Here is a 17,182-nt window from a genome sequence, read left to right on the forward strand (position 1 = left end):
TACAGTGATTATAAGCACTGAAGTATTGTAAAATGCATGATGTTTTAAACCTGATGATGCAAGACCCGGCAATGATGTGTCTGTCAGATGCATTAGCTGCTGATGTCAGCAACTCGGGTTGTGTGCTCGCTCAAGGGTGAAAGCCTTGCTAACAATTAGCATACTATACAACAATGGTATATCTGATTTTGCATACAAATTCATACCGTGTGGTTTATTGCCACTATGTAGGATTTCTTTTGGCAGGTTTTACAATAGAAAATAACCACTTAATGGCCTTTTGCGAGAAAGAAAATCTCAAAATCACACGTTTCATGATTTGAGCGTTAACCTTGAATCATTTGTGAACGTTCTTACAGTGCTACAGTAGTTTATATGTAAATATCATGTGTGTGTGTGTGTGTGTGTGTGTGTGTGTGTGTGTGTGTGTGTGTGTGTGTGTGTGTGTGTGTGTGTGTGTGTGTGTGTGTGTGTGTGTGTGTGTGGATGGATGTCAAATCAAGCCTGGCTGATCTCTGGGGGAATCCGCTGCCTGCATGGCTCCAGGTGATTATTGCACTCACACACACATACATGTATGAAGGTGAAATTAGCCATTGCACCATCAGTATGGCTATTACCAAAACCTCTGTATCAGCGACATGAGGAAAAGAGCTGCAGGGTGTGTGTGTGTGTGTGTGTGTGTGTGTGTGTTTCTGTGTGTGTGAGTGTATTGGGATCGGGATTGCACTGGGGCCACATATTCCCACTGGTGCTGACTGGGATAGTTCTTGGATAGATGGACAGGCGTGTGTTTCCATACACGCCTGCTTGTTTGCCTCTCTGTGTTTTGACTGTGTCCGCCTGCTACACGCCTGTACATCTTCATATCTGCATGACATTCTTTTTGTGACTCTATTAGGTCTCCCCATCTGGCTTTGTGCTCTGTCGAAGTCTGCTGCTCTTAACGGTCTCGTCGTCTACGCCACCGTCACTGTGTCAGTCTAAAGTCAGTCTAAAGTCAGGTATCCCAGGGCGTGATAAAGTAATTTTCTATTGAAGAGGTGTCAGTGGTCCACGCGTCCCCAGGGTCATTTGAAAATTCATTGCAGGGGTGTCTCTTTAATCATTATGAGTGACCTTCAGCAGAACCTTAGCTGTCAGTTTAGGCGTGATCGTGTGGGTGTCTGTGAATCTATGGGTCTTTGTGTAAGTATGTCAGAATGTAGGCGTGTCTGTGTGGGTGTGCTTTTCTCTATCTGTGTGCATTTGTAGTTATGCACATCTACACCTGTCTGCTTTGTGTGTTTGTTATATGTGGGCTGATTATGACATTTATGCTATTTTTATTTCTTAAGATGCAGGTTATCGTAGGAGTTGTGCAGGAAAGGGGGTGCAGGAAGTACTTTGCAGTCAAAAGATGGTGCTGATGCAGTATTTAGTGGGCTGCTTGTTTAAAATGGAAGTGCTGTTTTAAAGCAGGATTCACCTTTATATTGTTTTGGTGTTTTTTTAAGTTGAAATATTAACTGCTTCTCTTTGCTTTCCTACTGCAAAAATACCCTTAAGAGCAATTCCCTTTCATTAAAATCTCAATTACAATACATGTTTTTGAAATTGCAATGTTTTTATTGTTGTTTTTTCTCTTTTTAATCATCTTATAAATGGATTTTGGGAGTGTAAAGTCCACTTTCCGTTTGATAGTTGCTATCAAAGTTGATATTGTTATTGATAGAAATTATCCTTTTCCACTTTAATAGCAAATATAGATTTTCTTTATATTCTCCTTATGTCCAGGTCCTGACCTCATGGCTGTCGAAACGTAATGTTTTAAATCACTTTTTTGAGCTCAAGGTGCATATGGCCAGATAAAACTACTCGCTTTCTTTTTCCTCCGTGTAGCAGCCACCCTCTACACTCATTAAACTGTAACAGGGGGTATGACCCAGACCAAATAAGCTGCTGTTAAATAGCCTTATCCATTCTGCTACTGATCCAAGAAGGCTGCCATGAGAGGGCCGTGTGATGTCAAGTGGCTGGCAAGGACACACGTTTACACACATATACACACATTAGCAGTCTGGCAGGTCTTTGTGTAGCGCTGGAGATCACTCAACACACACATTGGCGCTTGCTCTCACTGTCTCACACACACAGTATCTTTCTCCTTCATACGACGGCAGCCACGGGGACGTATTTCTCACTTGCCCAGATGTTTTTCCAAGGTCCTTTATTCGAAGCAGTCAATCATATGAGCAGAAATGTCCCTAATGTGAAGTCCCTGTGGTGCAATGGCCGTGTGGGTGTGTTCAAGTTTGTGTGTGTGCACCCATGCATGTGTGGAAGGTCCGTCAAGGTGAGATGAAAGTGCATTTGACCTGAGACACAGGGGGCTAATATATTTATAACAACGACAATACAGCGTACACACTCATACAGTTGCTATTTCTCCGGCTTAATGAGGTCTGTCACTCCGAAACACACACACATATATACACACACGTTTTAAGTGACTTGGGCGGGCACACACTCTTTGTTGCTATTTCCTTCATGAAATCAAGCATCTTGAATGCTCACAAAGCCGTTTCCAGTGATGAAATAATGTGCAATGACTTAATGAAAATACATATGAGTTAATGCATAGAAGAATATGTCAAAATCATGGCTAACATGTCAGATCTGTAAATAAAAAACGTTGGTCATGTTATGGTGAGATCATATTTTTCTATTTTATGATCAAGAAAAATGCAAAAGAAACAAATAATCAGCAAAAACTGAGAATAAAGGTGAAAAAGAATTCCCTGTCAAACCCTGCATGCATGATGTGCCAAATTTGGAGGTTGTTAGCCCCCTCAACCTTGCTCCATAATGAAGAGGTGCTGCCTGCCCACTGAGCTGTCTCGTCTGATAATCATTTTGACATTACCCACTGAGAGCTGGAAGGGAATTATCCTCAGCAGTGTCTGCCTGCCATACAGTACATTCCACATAATCAGCCTCGCTATGCATGGGTTCATTTGTGCACGAGTACAAAGTGTGTGTGCATGTGGAGCAGTGTTGGGAATAGCATGTTACAAATGGACTACAATCACTTTACTTTTTGTTGAAATAAATCATAGCAGTTACTTTTTAAATTGTGAAACTCAACACTTAAATCTGGAGGGTTTTTCAAAGAGGCCCTTTTATGCTTTTGGGGGGTTTCCCTTTCCTGCAGTGTGTTGTTGAATTTGCGAGCATTTAAATGGTCCGCTAAGTCTAAAATCCCAAAGTTCACCCCAGAGGGAGTTTCTCTCCCGCACAGCCCCCCACCCCCCTGCCTGAATCGCCTCAATTTGACTCCTTTGTTTACTTCCATAACATACTGACATCACTATGTAACATTCATGCTTCTACTGGCGAGCGCTCCAACTCATGTGCGTTATAGGCTAGTGGGCGGGACATTACTAAGCGGTCAACCAATCACAACCAAGCCGGCCAGCTAACCAATCAGAGCAGACTGGGCTCTGGTTTCAGACAGAGGGTGAAAAGAGGTGCTTCATGCAGCGTGAGAAAAATAAAGCATTAAAGCATGAAAACATGTGACAGTAGAGGCACAACTTACAATTATAAAAACTGAAAATTAGCACAATAGGGCCCCTTTTAAGCATCTTCTTGCTCTCATCCAAATTAACTGCTACTTTCCACATGCAAAGCCCCACAACTTTGTTTACCAAACATTTGTTATCCCTCACAGTGATGCTTGCACAGTGCACCTACTCATTATTCTGGCTGGGTTTAGCACGTCGCATGCAGTAATGCAAAGCAGCAGCAACCCTCTGTGTAAGCACTCCAAGAGAGAGTACTGCCAGATGTTTCTCAGTTTGAACATGGCACAACATTTTTGGCTTGTGAAGCTGAAAATCTCTTTTTTTCTTATGTAGAATTTAATTATTTTATGTAATAAATCTATGAATCTTTTTGGGAGCTTGAAATCTCCATAAATATGTTCAATTAACCCCATTTTTTCCAGTTTAGATAAGTTCAGTGAATTGCTGTGAATAGTAATTAGGTTAATTTCTGTTTATTAAAATTAAATCAGTCCCAATCAGTAAATAACAAAGCCTTTGATCCCAGAAAGTGTTGAACTTAAAATTCGAATTTAAATAGAGCACAATAATATGAGGTAGAAAATATATACCTTTTATGTTAAAATGCAATAATACAGAAAACAGGAAGCACCATTCTGAAGTACTTGATATGAGAATTTGTGGTTTTCCTCAGATATGTATAAAGTGGAGTTAATGAGTGTCTGGGGGACCGTGACAAACACTCCATTTATCTTAATATTCGCTGCGCTCTGCATAGACAAAATAATGACTGCAATGCATCACCTGGATATTGTATTTCAATTGAAAAAAAAGCGTGTGTGGATTTATGTGTAGGCCTATGTGTTTATCCGAGCTCATGAAAATGTTCTTTCTCAGTCAGTCTTCATGTATGTATGTTGCACTGTTGTATGAAACCTGCTCTATCATATCATATATGTGCAATGCATCATATATGTGTAATGAAGAGACTCTTAGTCCAACACTGTCTCCTTGGAATTCCTTGCAATTAATTTAGATTGTGTGTTACATTCTATGGCCAATGCACATTATTTTCCAATGCAGAGTGTTGTGATACTCATGTAGCCCAGTCAATGAGTCTTTGAGCAGCACATATTAAATTCCATTAACCTCCATTACTTTGGAATGGCAGGAAACTTCGTAAAGAAAACAATTTTGAATCCAAAAACTAAATAATGTGTGCATAAAGACATTATCTTTGTATCCCACCAATTTAGCAATGAAAGGTTGACAAAAGGATGAATATCTGATCTGCTGAACCAGAGATATCTTGTCTTTTTTATTTCACAAATTCTTCTTTCTTGTGATAACTTGACACCTAGATAACCTCCATTGCAACTCAATCGCTAAAACTTTGGTTAGAGATTTAGTCGTGTTATTCTAGTAGCGCTAATGTTAGCATAGCTGCTACTAGGAGCGTGCTACAGATGTCAGATTAGCTCACTTCTTTCAACACACCCAGGGGCGGACCGGGACAAAAGATCAGCCCGGGAAACTCGACTGGCCAACCGGCCCAACTCGGTACCGCTAGGGGGGGGTGGGTGGGTGTGTGCTAGTGAATTGTCCGACCGGCCCACTTCGGTACCGGCCCACTGAGATAACTCCCGGTATTCCCAATGACCAGTCCGCCCCTGATCAGCCTTGACACAGATACCTCTGCAGCATTTAAAAGCTTGGTACTACTATGGTACAGTATACCATGGTTAATACTATTAACTAACATTTATTATGGGTTAACACGTATTTTTCCCTTTTGCATATGCAGTAGTACCCGTGAGTGTGTCAAATCTGTGGACTTTCCAAACAAACAAATATGAACAAATATATATTCAGCTAATGCAAAATAGTTTAGTATTAACATAAATCTCTGAAAGATATATGCTCAATTTGACCTTTGCCTCAGGTACGTAAGGTAAGTAGTGCTCAATACCGTGTGTAATCAGTCATTATTAAGTAATGTTTCTTAAATTACTATTGATTTTGTCCCACAGCAGAGCGAATCACCATCGGCCACAACTAAATCCACAGATAGCGATATGAGTGAAGAACACTCCCAGCAGACGATCAGTCATCATTCCACCACCGATGATGAATAACTTTTCTATTCTTTGATCATCATGTGCTTTTCCCTTTAGTGACATTCTCCTCAAGGTATTTTCTTCTTCTTCTGTCTTTTAATTTGTTTTGTAAAGCACTTTGAATTGTCGCGTACAGAAAAGTGCTATATAAATAAACTTGCCTTGCCTTGCCTTGCCTTCTGTCCTCTCTCAGACAGGAAAATCAATGAATGTTTGAATTTGTTTGAATTGATAAAGACTTAATGATTGATGAATAAGGTTAAGACGATATTTCAAAGATCTTTATTCTTTTAACATGTGTCTGAAGTAGAGCAAAGAGAAAGTCTTGACTGCTTGACCTCATTTGGCACATCGGCTGATTTCTTCTCATGTTGTTGTGTCTTATTGCAGTCAAGTTTTTAATGTGTTTATTAAATACAATCACGTATATTAACCATAGACTGTATATAAATGGTGTGAACCCATTTAGCTCAGTGACAGACCTTATGAAAGTGTGTGTTATACATTCAAGTCCATTAATGGCTGGGAACTAAACAGAATCCACACACACACACACACACACACACACACACACACACACACACACAGTGCTGTATGGCTCTGATAGCTTCTATTATCTAGGTCTCCCTCCTGGCTGCACATCAAACATGGATGAGCTCCAACCATAAAAGGCTCCATTTTCCTTTGATTTATACAAGGAATAAAAATCGGAAAGGTGAAAAGTCCAACCCATGCATATTTTATCAGCTCGCTGACACCAAAGGCAAGACGAAACACATTTTAACATAGAGAAAAAGTTAAAATAGTCGAGATAAATCCAAACATAGGAACTGCCAATAACGAACCCTCCTGACCCCATTGGCCGTAAGCCTTCAAACCTCCTCCTGTATCAACAATAACGTGTCGGTAAATAAGTACATTTAAACGTTTAACAAGCAAGTTTCACTTCTTTTGATTAATTATTCAAATTGTGAAATTCTTTTTTAGTTATTGAGTAAACATAGTCTGTTTTATGGTTGTTTACAAGGACAAGAACTCATAAAACTCTAGTCTAGACAGCAATATATACAGAACATTTTAAGTTTTTCTTGAAACCATGAGATTGCAACGTAATTTCATCCCTTGTCGTGTTTTGCCGAAACGTGATGTTTATCAAACAACATTTTTTTGTTAGGTTTAAGCGAGATTGTCACTTGGTGAGCTTTAGAAGAAAATATCATGGTTTGGGTTAATAAAAGGTACAGATGTGATGTCCTCAGTAAAACCATTGAACCTTGGTCCCTTGGGTGAAAGGCTTGTGTTGGTTTGACCCATCCCCTCCTCCCTTCCATCCTTAGGGGAATTTTGCGCTCTTTATCAATATCCATTGAACGTCTAATAATTACGTGGATGGCTTTACATCAGAGTTACTTGAAAGCCCTCATATAGGCACTAAAGGGTGCTTTGTGCCCAAGCGTCTGTGTTTGACGCCTCGTAGTGAGACCAGGCTGGAGATGGAGCGAACAGATACAGCTTGAGCATCAAAAACCAGTCCTCAGGGCCCCGTTTGTCTTATTCCTTGTTAAAAGGCAGCGGTGATTACAGATCAGGACTCTGGAAATGATGGGCTTTATCTATGAGTCCCTATAGTGCTTCACTAATAGTTCCTATGGCAGCCAGTGGCGGGGCTTGTGTGTGTATGTGTGTGTGGCCAACCATAGATGAATAAATATAGTCAATTAAAGAGTTGCTACAGTGGTAGTAAATTGTAATCTGATTATCTGATAATGACGCACAATTGGAGCAAATATGAAAATGTACTCGATTGTACGATTAATTTCTTATCGTATAGTTGATCAAATAAACATGTATACTGTATTTGTATTGTACCATTTTAAATGTCCCTATATTTCATAAAATAACCACCAAAATGCATTTTTTCTGTGAAATACCGAGTTGCATTTCGTCTCCTGTTTGGTTAATAATGTAGCTAAATCACATGGTGTACTGGTTTTGTATTCGAAATATCCTGATTATTAGTGCAATACTAATTTCTAATTAAGAAGCGCACCTTTTATATTTACAAAATGAATCCTCTGTATTCTCGATATAGCCTACCGAATCACACAGATACCACCCACTACTACACCACCCATGCAGACATCCTCACCTTTCTTTTTTATTTGACCCTATCCACCATTTCTGCCTCCATTACCAGCATTCATCTGTAGTGTACATCCATCTGCCCTCTCTTCCCTTACCCCCTTTATTCCCATCCATAAATCGCTCTATACGTACCCTCGCTCCCATCCCCACTTTCCTTCACTGGTGTCATCCTTCCTTCCTGTCCCCACTCCCCATTTTCTCCCCTACCCCTTTCTTTCTCCCTCCATCCATCCATCCCATCTGAATTATGCAGTGGCCACGCAGCTGCAGTGCCATTGTCCTCGCTTCAATGTTAATGTTGTGTCCTTGTCACAATTATTGGGTCACTATCATCCATCACAGCTAATCATTGTCATACAGATACATGGACAAACAAAGCACCTTACGGAGAACAAAGGCGCACAAGTAGAGAACAAAGGCGCACATGGAAAAGAGAAACATGTTGCGGTTTATGCCGCTCGTGTTAAATTCAATCTGGTGCTTTGAAGAGGCAAAAACAGGCACTTTATTTTTGGCAATGATATCGATGCCATATGCGAAATGTATCGTAGATGTTAATGCTAAAACACGCTTTTGTTTGTGTGTTCAGGGATTTTAGTTAACTTGGAGTGAGATCACATAAATCCACAAAAAGAAAGCTGTGTAGAAATTTTTGGTTTTATGTGTTTTAAGATATTAAACGTGGCTGGCAGCTTCAATCATTATATAATTAATTTCTTTAAAATTTGAATTGCAATTTGTCAACCGTTTTTGGGGCTGGCGACATTACCGTCAGAGCATCAGCAGAAAAAACTATAGCCGAGGTACACTCTGTTTACTATAAAAGAGAATGTTAACCGGCCAACATTACATTTTTGTGTCTGTATACTAACAATATATTATATATGATATATATTTCCCAATAAAAAGTCATGTCAAAGGAAGGTCTTGTAGTTGGTAACCCTAGATTTGCGGAAGGTCTTGCAAGACCATAGCTGCCTGATGACCAAGGGTCAATGCCTTATTTTGCAAATTGAGGGTTTCTATATATCCACAAACATCCATAGCATGTACACTACTTTCCTGTCTGGAGATAACTATGCTATAGTGTGCCCACTCAAATGTCTTGCGTGCAAATGGAAAGTTCTTTGTGTACGTTGTCAGAATTTCACGTAACGCAAACGCTTAACATACGTGACGCGAATGTGACAAGCAAATTGTTAAAAGCAAGTTTATCTCCAGTTTTACAATCCCACAATTGAATGTACATTATATAAATGCTTAAATCCCTGTTGTGTTACATGTTATACTTCTGCAGAAGTTGGAGATGACCCAAAATACTGTAAGTGCACACAATCTAAAGCTCCCTATTGAGTTAAGTGAGTATCACCTATAGGAAGTAGTGACTCAGTGAATGAAGGAGAGATAACTTTACCTACCTGCATAATAACATAACATTAGGAATAAGTTGAAAAAGTTTATTTTGGCCATCCGGGGGAATTGACAGTCACATTTTTTGAGATTTCTCTCTCAATTGGAATATTTACATTCCTGTGTGAGTATAATAACAATACCGATGAGTATCTAGACTCAAATGACTCTCTTTTTGTCCTGAAATAATAAACAGTCCGTGGCTCCACAAACAATCATGGATTCAGCTTCCATCCCCACAGTGATGACTGGCAGGCCACTTGTTTTTGGTTTACTTTTAGTTAGTTTGCTCTCCCTAAGAGACACTGACTTTCCCCAGAGCCACCAAGAGCAGTTTGTAAAAGAATGCAAAATCATTTTTGTTGCTGTCTGGAACAACAGTCTAATTTTATAGAGTTATCGTCACAGATTAATTTGTTGTGTAAATCCTCGTTTAATTCAATATTTGTCCCTTCCTTTCAGTTGTGATCCCCCCTGTGGTTTGGCTTTGCTTCAGATTCATGCATCTAAAGAATGGCGTATGTGTTTGATGGAGGATGCGTCTTTTGTGGGATCATTTGTTTGATTCTCATCAAACAAACACTTTCCAGTGAAGGACTCTGTGGTGGCGGGGGGTTGAGGGTTCGGGGCTAATGTGGATTAGGTTAAACAGACCCATTAAAACATGAAAGCTTGTTGATAGCTGATGTGGGAGTATCAGACATCTCCTCTTAGAGACCAGAGGCTTTAGGGTATCGAGCCTGTGCGCGCGAGCATGTGGAAATAAATCGATAGCGTTGAGAGAAGGCTGGTTTCTATTACCTGTTTAATTAACCTCCATCAAACAAACATGATAGCACCTTGAGATCACTTAGATTATGGTCCTTCAGATATACACACACCTTTAAACACACACACACACACACACACACAGGGAGTAAGGGAGGGAGATTTCACAAGGGTCACTTTTACTTTATATGTAAAATAAAGGTGAATCAAGGTCACTAAAGCAGATAAGAAAACAAATGCATTGAGACAGATAGCAGGCTCTTTAATTAACCTTGTTCTATGACCTTTGAGAATTTAAAAAAAGGTAACAAATGAGGCCAATTAGGTGGGATTAAAGTTTGATTTATCTAATTTAAGTCTATACTAATGAACATTTTAATTTCCATTTGTTTGGGTAATGAAATCTTGTGCTGCCATTGACACCATGGCACAGAGTGTGGCACAAATCATTGTTTCTGTCTGTTACAAAGCTTCTGGGCAGCTATTGTCTTCTGTCACAATCTGACTAGTCGTATAACAAAAATATTCTGGTTGAAATCAAAATGTTTATGCAGATGATGACTTGTCAACGCCGAACCAAAACAAGCTGCAGCTGGGAAAGAGCAACATGGCCGCCGTCAGCGTCTGACAGACAGCTGTGAGGTGTGTGTGTGAGTGTGTGAAGAAGTGTCTGTCCTCTTTCTCACTCTCTCTCTGGCATGATTACATAAGAGGCGATCTGCAGTGAAATCTGTTTGTGTTGTGTTTGTACAGTATGCGCAGGCAATTGAAAGCAAGTCTGTGTGGAGTTTGACCTAGAAACGTCGAAAAAGTCTCTCATGGCTTCATTAGGGGCATAAACTGAATCCATAACCTTCAGATTATTTCCATACTCACTCACTGTGTGTGTGTGAGTGTGTTTCAGTGCTGTTGTTTTGCTCACTTTTTTAATGTTTGAATATATTATGTTATACCCACCTTATTTATTCATGTCATCTCTCTTTTTTACCTCTAACTTTTTTTTCTTTATCATTCTCGCCTATAGGGTTGCAAAGAAGTAGGAGCTGTGTCTGAAAGTATCTTTTCCCCTATATATTTTCATTTCAAAAGGTTTTTTCTTTAGTGATGTGTTTGACAACCTATTGCACGAACCAAACGTGGCATACAGACAGAAGAAGCTGTCAAGGTGCAGTTGCTGATTATATGCCAAATTGGGGTTAGACTATAATAAGATGTCTGCTTTTTTTCAGAGTAGGAGTGTGTTGACACTCCACATGCATTTGGTTATGCATCTTGATTCGTGTGCAAGGTTACAAAAAACAATGCATGCTGGTGTTTTTAAGTCGGACACTCCCAATTCAGCGGCAAAATATTTGTATTGTAATTGCCCTCAAAGCGATACACATATAAGCATGCCATTTTGTGATCAGTCATCTCCATTAGCACAATGAAAAAATGAGTCAGTGCTTTCCAAAACAATGCGGTTTGAAAGTATCTAGGATGTCAACGGTTTGGTCGGGTTTAGCCACAATAACAACTTGGTTACTATTATAAAATAATGTAGTTTTAAGTTTAATTTTTCTTTATTATTATAAGGGTAAGTACGGTGGCCCTGAAGTGCAAGTCAAAACAGCATTTCAGGAAACACCACAGCATTTCACAAAACACTACAGCAGTGGTTCTCAAAGTGGGGGGCGCAGAGGCATGACAGGGGGGTCGCGAGAGACCAGGAGGAAAAATTGTTATTAAAAAAAAAAAATCATAATTTGAAAAATGTGATTCGAAAATAATATGAGACAGAACTATTACGTCTGGGTCTCTGTGTTTCATTGAAGCTCGGCTCTGTGTGTGTGTGTGTGTGTGTGTGTGTGTGTGTGTGTGTGTGTGTGTGTGTGTGTGTGTGTGTGTGTGTGTGTGTGTGTGCGCGCGCGCGTGCGCGTTTGATGCTCTTCTTGTGTCTTCAATATATGTGTGTGTACAAGCAGCTTTAGGAGAACAATGCGGATGATTTACATGGAGCCTTGCTTTCTCCTCCTCCTCCTCCTCCTCCTCATCCTCCTCTTCCTCATCCTTCCTCTATTTCCGTTACCATTCGTTCTCCTCCTCCTCACTTTTATCCTGCCTTCACTTTGGGGAGTTCATCCAAAGGTGAACTCTTGGCAAAAAAAACATGTTTCCCCCCCTCCTGAAATCTCAAATATTCTCTTTTTGTGTCAGGAATACCGACACCAGCCTTGACGTGATATCCCCGAGCAAAGAGCTGTGTTTGCCAGTCCAGGTTTCATCATCCGTCTTCTTTTTTTAGAAAATATGCTGAAATGAAGACTGTGGGTTTTAAATCCTGCCTGCTGTGTTGTTGATGCCCTACTTCTCTGCGCAGTTCTCTGTATCAGTCTTCTCCGTACAATGGATAAATGAATAAAATGCTGACAGGTGAACTTCATTTAACTGGTGTGAGAAAAAAAAATCTCAAATTTGGCACCCAAGCTATCATCTGCACAGTGAATTGTTCCCTTTTTGGATTGAAACCTGTCTGTTTAAACATGAAACAGGTGGTCATTTACTTGTGTCGAATTCACTATTATGCATCCAGGTGACATATATCACTTAATGACATAATAACATGAGTGCATTCTGAACATTATCATGCACAATAGAAAAATATGTTGTGAAAACATGTTCACCTTTAAACAAAAGAAAAAAACAGCATGTGTCATATAAGTCAAATAGAATAACAATTACTGTTAATGAGGAGTGTTTATGTTTGTACATTAATGTAGTCTTTTGTTAAACTAGGATGACTACTAGTGGCAAAGTGCTGAGATAGCAGGAAAGTTGCTGGTGTTTGGAGGAGATCTTTCCTGTTTAATGTAGAAGGAAATGCTGCCATCTAATGGACACATAATGCAAATGACAGATACAGAGGAATGTTATGTGTAAAGCATGATATGTTTGGACAGTCTCATGCTGAGAAATAAAAGAAAACATTGTTTTGCATTTGGGAAACTAAAAAAAGTCATACTAAAAAGACTGTATCCCATGGATTCATGGAAAGCACGTTCCTATGCTAAGGAATAAAAGATCTTGCGAAATAATCTTTATCCCCATGGATGTGTATAAAACTTGACTAATAATTTAAATGATGTTATTTTATGCCCCTCAAGTTGTTATTGTAAGACACGTTGATACATAATACTGTTTGTGGACATTGTGGACAATAACCTGCAATACAAATATTATTTAAATCATTTAAAAATGAATCTCAATAACCTTTATCATCAAACAGGAAAGTTCATGAAAACACTATGGATTTTCTTTTTTTAAATGACTTCCCCTGTGAAAATAAAACAAAAAACATATTTACTTCGGATTGAACCCAACATAATAAAACATATGCATGTTTTGTATAATAAATAAATGGGTTTAAATTCAAAATCGTTTTTTTTTAATTTATACAATTTTCTGCACATAACATATAATTTTTGTTGGAAATAATTATTATGCCAGCTCTCTCTCCTCTGTAGCTGCACACTGCTCCTAGTACTAGACTCCTGGTACTAGGATGGGTTAAAAGCAGACAACACATTTCACTGTGTGTGCTGTGTGCTCTGCATGTGTGACCATTAAAGAGGGTTTCATCCCCCCCAATTCTTCTTCTCCCCCCCCCCTGACACGGAGCCTGGCTCCTGGATGTGGAGCCTCCTGTCTGGATCCAGGCAGGAGACGGCTTCAGAGGCGGCTCCTTCAGGCAGGTCTGACTCCTGAGTGAACTCCTGGCGTCTCTAAGAGCAGCAGCCTTCCCCGTCCTCCTGCTTTTTCTCCGTCTTCCCGCTGACTCTCAGCTTGCGGCCCAGCTCCTCTGGAGAAAAGCCTTGAGTGTCCAGAGTCAGGCACCCCCTCTTTCTGCAGATAGTAGGACACTGCAGGTTTCTCACTGGTGTGGAAAGGCTCTTCCAGAATGTCAGTTTGAAGTTTGTCCATTAGGCTGTGGAGCTCCTGTAGGTTTCTCTGCAGTAGATCCTGCTGCTGAAGCAGAGGGTTGACCTCTGACCTCAGATCAGGCCAGTAGAAGTCTGTGAATGGACTGAGGGCAGACTGGAATCCAGGGGAGCACAGCATCTTCAGAGCTTGGCCGGTGTCAGTCCTCATTTGTTTTCTCCTCTGTGTTTCTTTCTCTCTCTGCAGTGGGACTCTCAGCTTTTATATCCTAACAGGAGGAGCTCCAGAGACATTACCACAGCTCTCCACTGGGTGGAGCTGTTACCCAGGAGTGCCGAAGTCAATGGGTCTTTCCTGTGTCTTCATGTACTTTCCTGCATTTGCAAGAGATCACCACAAGATGCCCCTCAAACTCTTGCCATTAGACGTACATGTATTTAACCAAAGTGCAGTAATCATATCATACCTCGTAATGGTTTCTCAATTTAATAAAAGTTAGTTTGGTTTTTATGTCCAGTTTGTCAAGAGACAACTTATTTAGCCAAAAAAACTAATAGTAGTAGAATAGCAGAACGGCTACCAGTATGGATATTATTGTAAACAGCACAGTTTTCAAATGTGGATTAATTTCATCATTATTACATCCATTTCCTTATTAGGGTTCAGCAACTCCGTAGTCTTCCTCCTAGTCCTTAGATACATTTATCTTCATCGGAAACCACATTACTCTGAAACCACTGTCTGCTTATTAGAATCAAAATCAATGATAGAGGCCAGACAGGAAGAAACTGTAATACAATAAATAGAGAACAGAAGAGAACAGAAGATTGATGATCGCTAAGTTGTTAAATTCCTCCCCAGTCACACATAGTGTGTTATCTGTTTGTTGTGTGTTTTTCAGCCACATGCAAATCAGTTGAATGCAGCTCATCTGGGAACAAGCTTGAATTGGAGTTTGAAACTTTATTACATCCAATATCTTTGTAAAAGCTACTCACACAATTGTGCATTTCATTAGTCTGCTAAGTAAATATTCATTTCAATGTGGTTTGCAATGCAGGCTGCTTTTGTGTGCCTTAAAAGTTTTCCCTTTATTGTGACTGCATGCCTGCCTTTTTAAATATATGTTGATGGTCAGAGGATTTTAAATCGTGTTGCAACAACAATATACTTAAATTCAAACATCGTAATTCAAAAATATTTAATCTATAAATAAATAGTCAACTGGATAAAATATCAACAGTCAGTCAAATTATAATAAAACACAATTTAAAATACAAAAGTGAAAAAACAAGCACCCCCCCTTTTTTATATTCAGCAACGTGTCAGAAGTTAACTTGCCTTTCATTGTTACATAACATAATATGTTAACAAAAAACAAGAGAAAAACCAAATGAATTTATGTTGACCGGGTAAGATGTCACATAGTATGTCACAAGTATTCACTTTAAACATTATGAAACAATATGTAAGGACATTACATTACATGTCTTATGTATTAAGTAGTAAATACAACTTTTAGATTAAAATGGGTAAATATACATAATGCAAAAGTAGCATGATCACTCTCTTAATGAATGAAACGTCCATAAAATAAAAGTAACCTTTGAGGTAGATCAGTCTGCTACTCAGTACTCCGTAACTCTTAGGAGGAAAGGTTCATTGAATGTGACCTTAGGAACTGCCATCTTTTAGTCACATGTACATTTTGGAAATGCAAGGGGTGGCAGCCTCCATCCTGTAGTCAATGAGTCTCATTTGGCAGGCAAATGAGCCTCAGCAACGAACTGGATGTCTCTGGAGCTTCTTCCATAGTGTCAGCATGTCTTTGGGACTCCGTCTGTGGACGAGCAGAACAGATCTGTAAGCGCAGGGATTCCACCTGTCGTTATGAGGGAGGTCGAATGTCAAAAATCCCGGGTGATGGCTTGGCAAAAGGCCGAGTCTGTACATGCACATGCCCAGATACACATCGTCTATTGGGAAAAGGCGCACCCTCTTAGAAACCTCGTTCAATCTTAATGCTAGAGAGACAGAATACACCACCCCTCCCCCACCGGCGTACGGTGGGTATACACCTTTGTAGAAACTTTCTGGTATGTAGTACTTAGTGGATGGCTCACGGTTTGGCATCGCGTAATTGATCACCTCCCCAACAAACAAATTCATTTCAGTCTCATTTGTATATGCTTTCCACAGGTTGTGCTCCTCCCACTGCTTGTGCAGGTAATCCAGAAGAGCGCCTGTTCGAACAAAGACATCATCGTCCCCTTTGAACACGAACATGGCACTGCGGCAGTGTTGCTGGAGCCATTGCCAGAACAGCAAATCCTTTAGGGTCAAGTTAAAGAACGTGTCTTTGAAATCCCACTGTAGGATATCTCCATATTTCTGGTTTTCAAGTTCCAGGAGGTTTCTGAGGTCTGGGTGAGGACCTGTACTCAAGTTCTGCCTTGCCAACAGAAACACTGTGCGCACCAATCCGCCCTTCTCCGTTGATTCCCCTTTGACCAGACCACTGCGTCCCCAGGTTTCCCGGATGGCCTGCCTGTTTTCAAAGTTCCCCACTTGAGATTTGATGGCCATGAGAAGCATTGGTCCAAAGCTGCTATCGTTGTTCCTACAGATACCAGGTTGATTGATAAGGAGAGGATACTCCCTGCAGTGCATTGACTGTACAAACACCCTCATTTGTTCTGGGAAACTGTTGAAATTGTGCATACGAGGAACAGAACACTTGTGTGACATGCAGTCAGAAACACATTCATCTTCGTTTTCTGCTAATAGCTTAGCGCTCATGATCCCCGTTTTGTTTCCTCGCAGTACTGGGTTGTGCTGGCGGTCCCAAGAATGCTGCAACTGGTTCCACAGTGCACTGTCCTCCAGACGAAGGTTCCAGAAAGGGCCACGTGGGTGGGAGGCCAACCCAGAGTTAGCAGAAATCCCAGAGGCAATATAGTGGACGTTTATTTTTGGAGGACTGTAGGATATGGTGACCAAAATGGACACCAAGATATAAAGCAGAAGGTGGGCGGTCATCATGCATGGCAGCAGGCACATGCACAGCAGTCTCCCGTTGCATCTGCAGTATTTGCAGTATCTGCCCATTGCCAATATGCAAATCAGACACGCACCTGCACAAACAATAACACATTGTATTAAATTATAGCAGAGCAAACGTTTAAATACCACTAAGCACAGACCACTGAGATGACATTTGTGTACTTGAGAGATTTTTCTAAAAGCCAACAAAGCAAGAAACCCTCTAGTGTTTCTGTC

At 40.2% G+C, this 17,182-nt stretch overlaps 2 protein-coding genes across 2 annotated transcripts; both read right to left on the reverse strand.

Moving 5' to 3' along the window:
• Positions 1-13,599: 13,599 nt before the first annotated feature.
• LOC104965222 (heat shock protein 30-like) lies at positions 13,600-14,083 on the reverse strand. Its single transcript, XM_010794182.1, is given in 2 exon segments — positions 13,600-13,855; positions 13,857-14,083. Coding segments are annotated over 2 exon segments (483 nt in total).
• A 1,596-nt stretch (positions 14,084-15,679) lies between these two features.
• LOC104965223 (UDP-GlcNAc:betaGal beta-1,3-N-acetylglucosaminyltransferase 2) lies at positions 15,680-16,942 on the reverse strand. The gene has a single exon (XM_010794183.1). The coding sequence runs from the start codon at positions 16,940-16,942 to the stop codon at positions 15,680-15,682; it is 1,263 nt and encodes a 420-aa protein (XP_010792485.1).
• Positions 16,943-17,182: the final 240 nt, after the last annotated feature.

This window comes from Notothenia coriiceps, unplaced genomic scaffold (genome assembly GCF_000735185.1).
Source record: "Notothenia coriiceps isolate Sejong01 unplaced genomic scaffold, NC01 NC01_scaffold00037244, whole genome shotgun sequence".
Lineage (NCBI taxonomy): Eukaryota > Metazoa > Chordata > Actinopteri > Perciformes > Nototheniidae > Notothenia > Notothenia coriiceps.

What these genes read in the sequence shown, in the direction of transcription:
- LOC104965223 (XM_010794183.1), bottom strand. Translation starts at nt 16,942, where the DNA reads ATGACCGCCCACCTTCTGCTTTATATCTTGGTGTCCATTTTGGTCACC.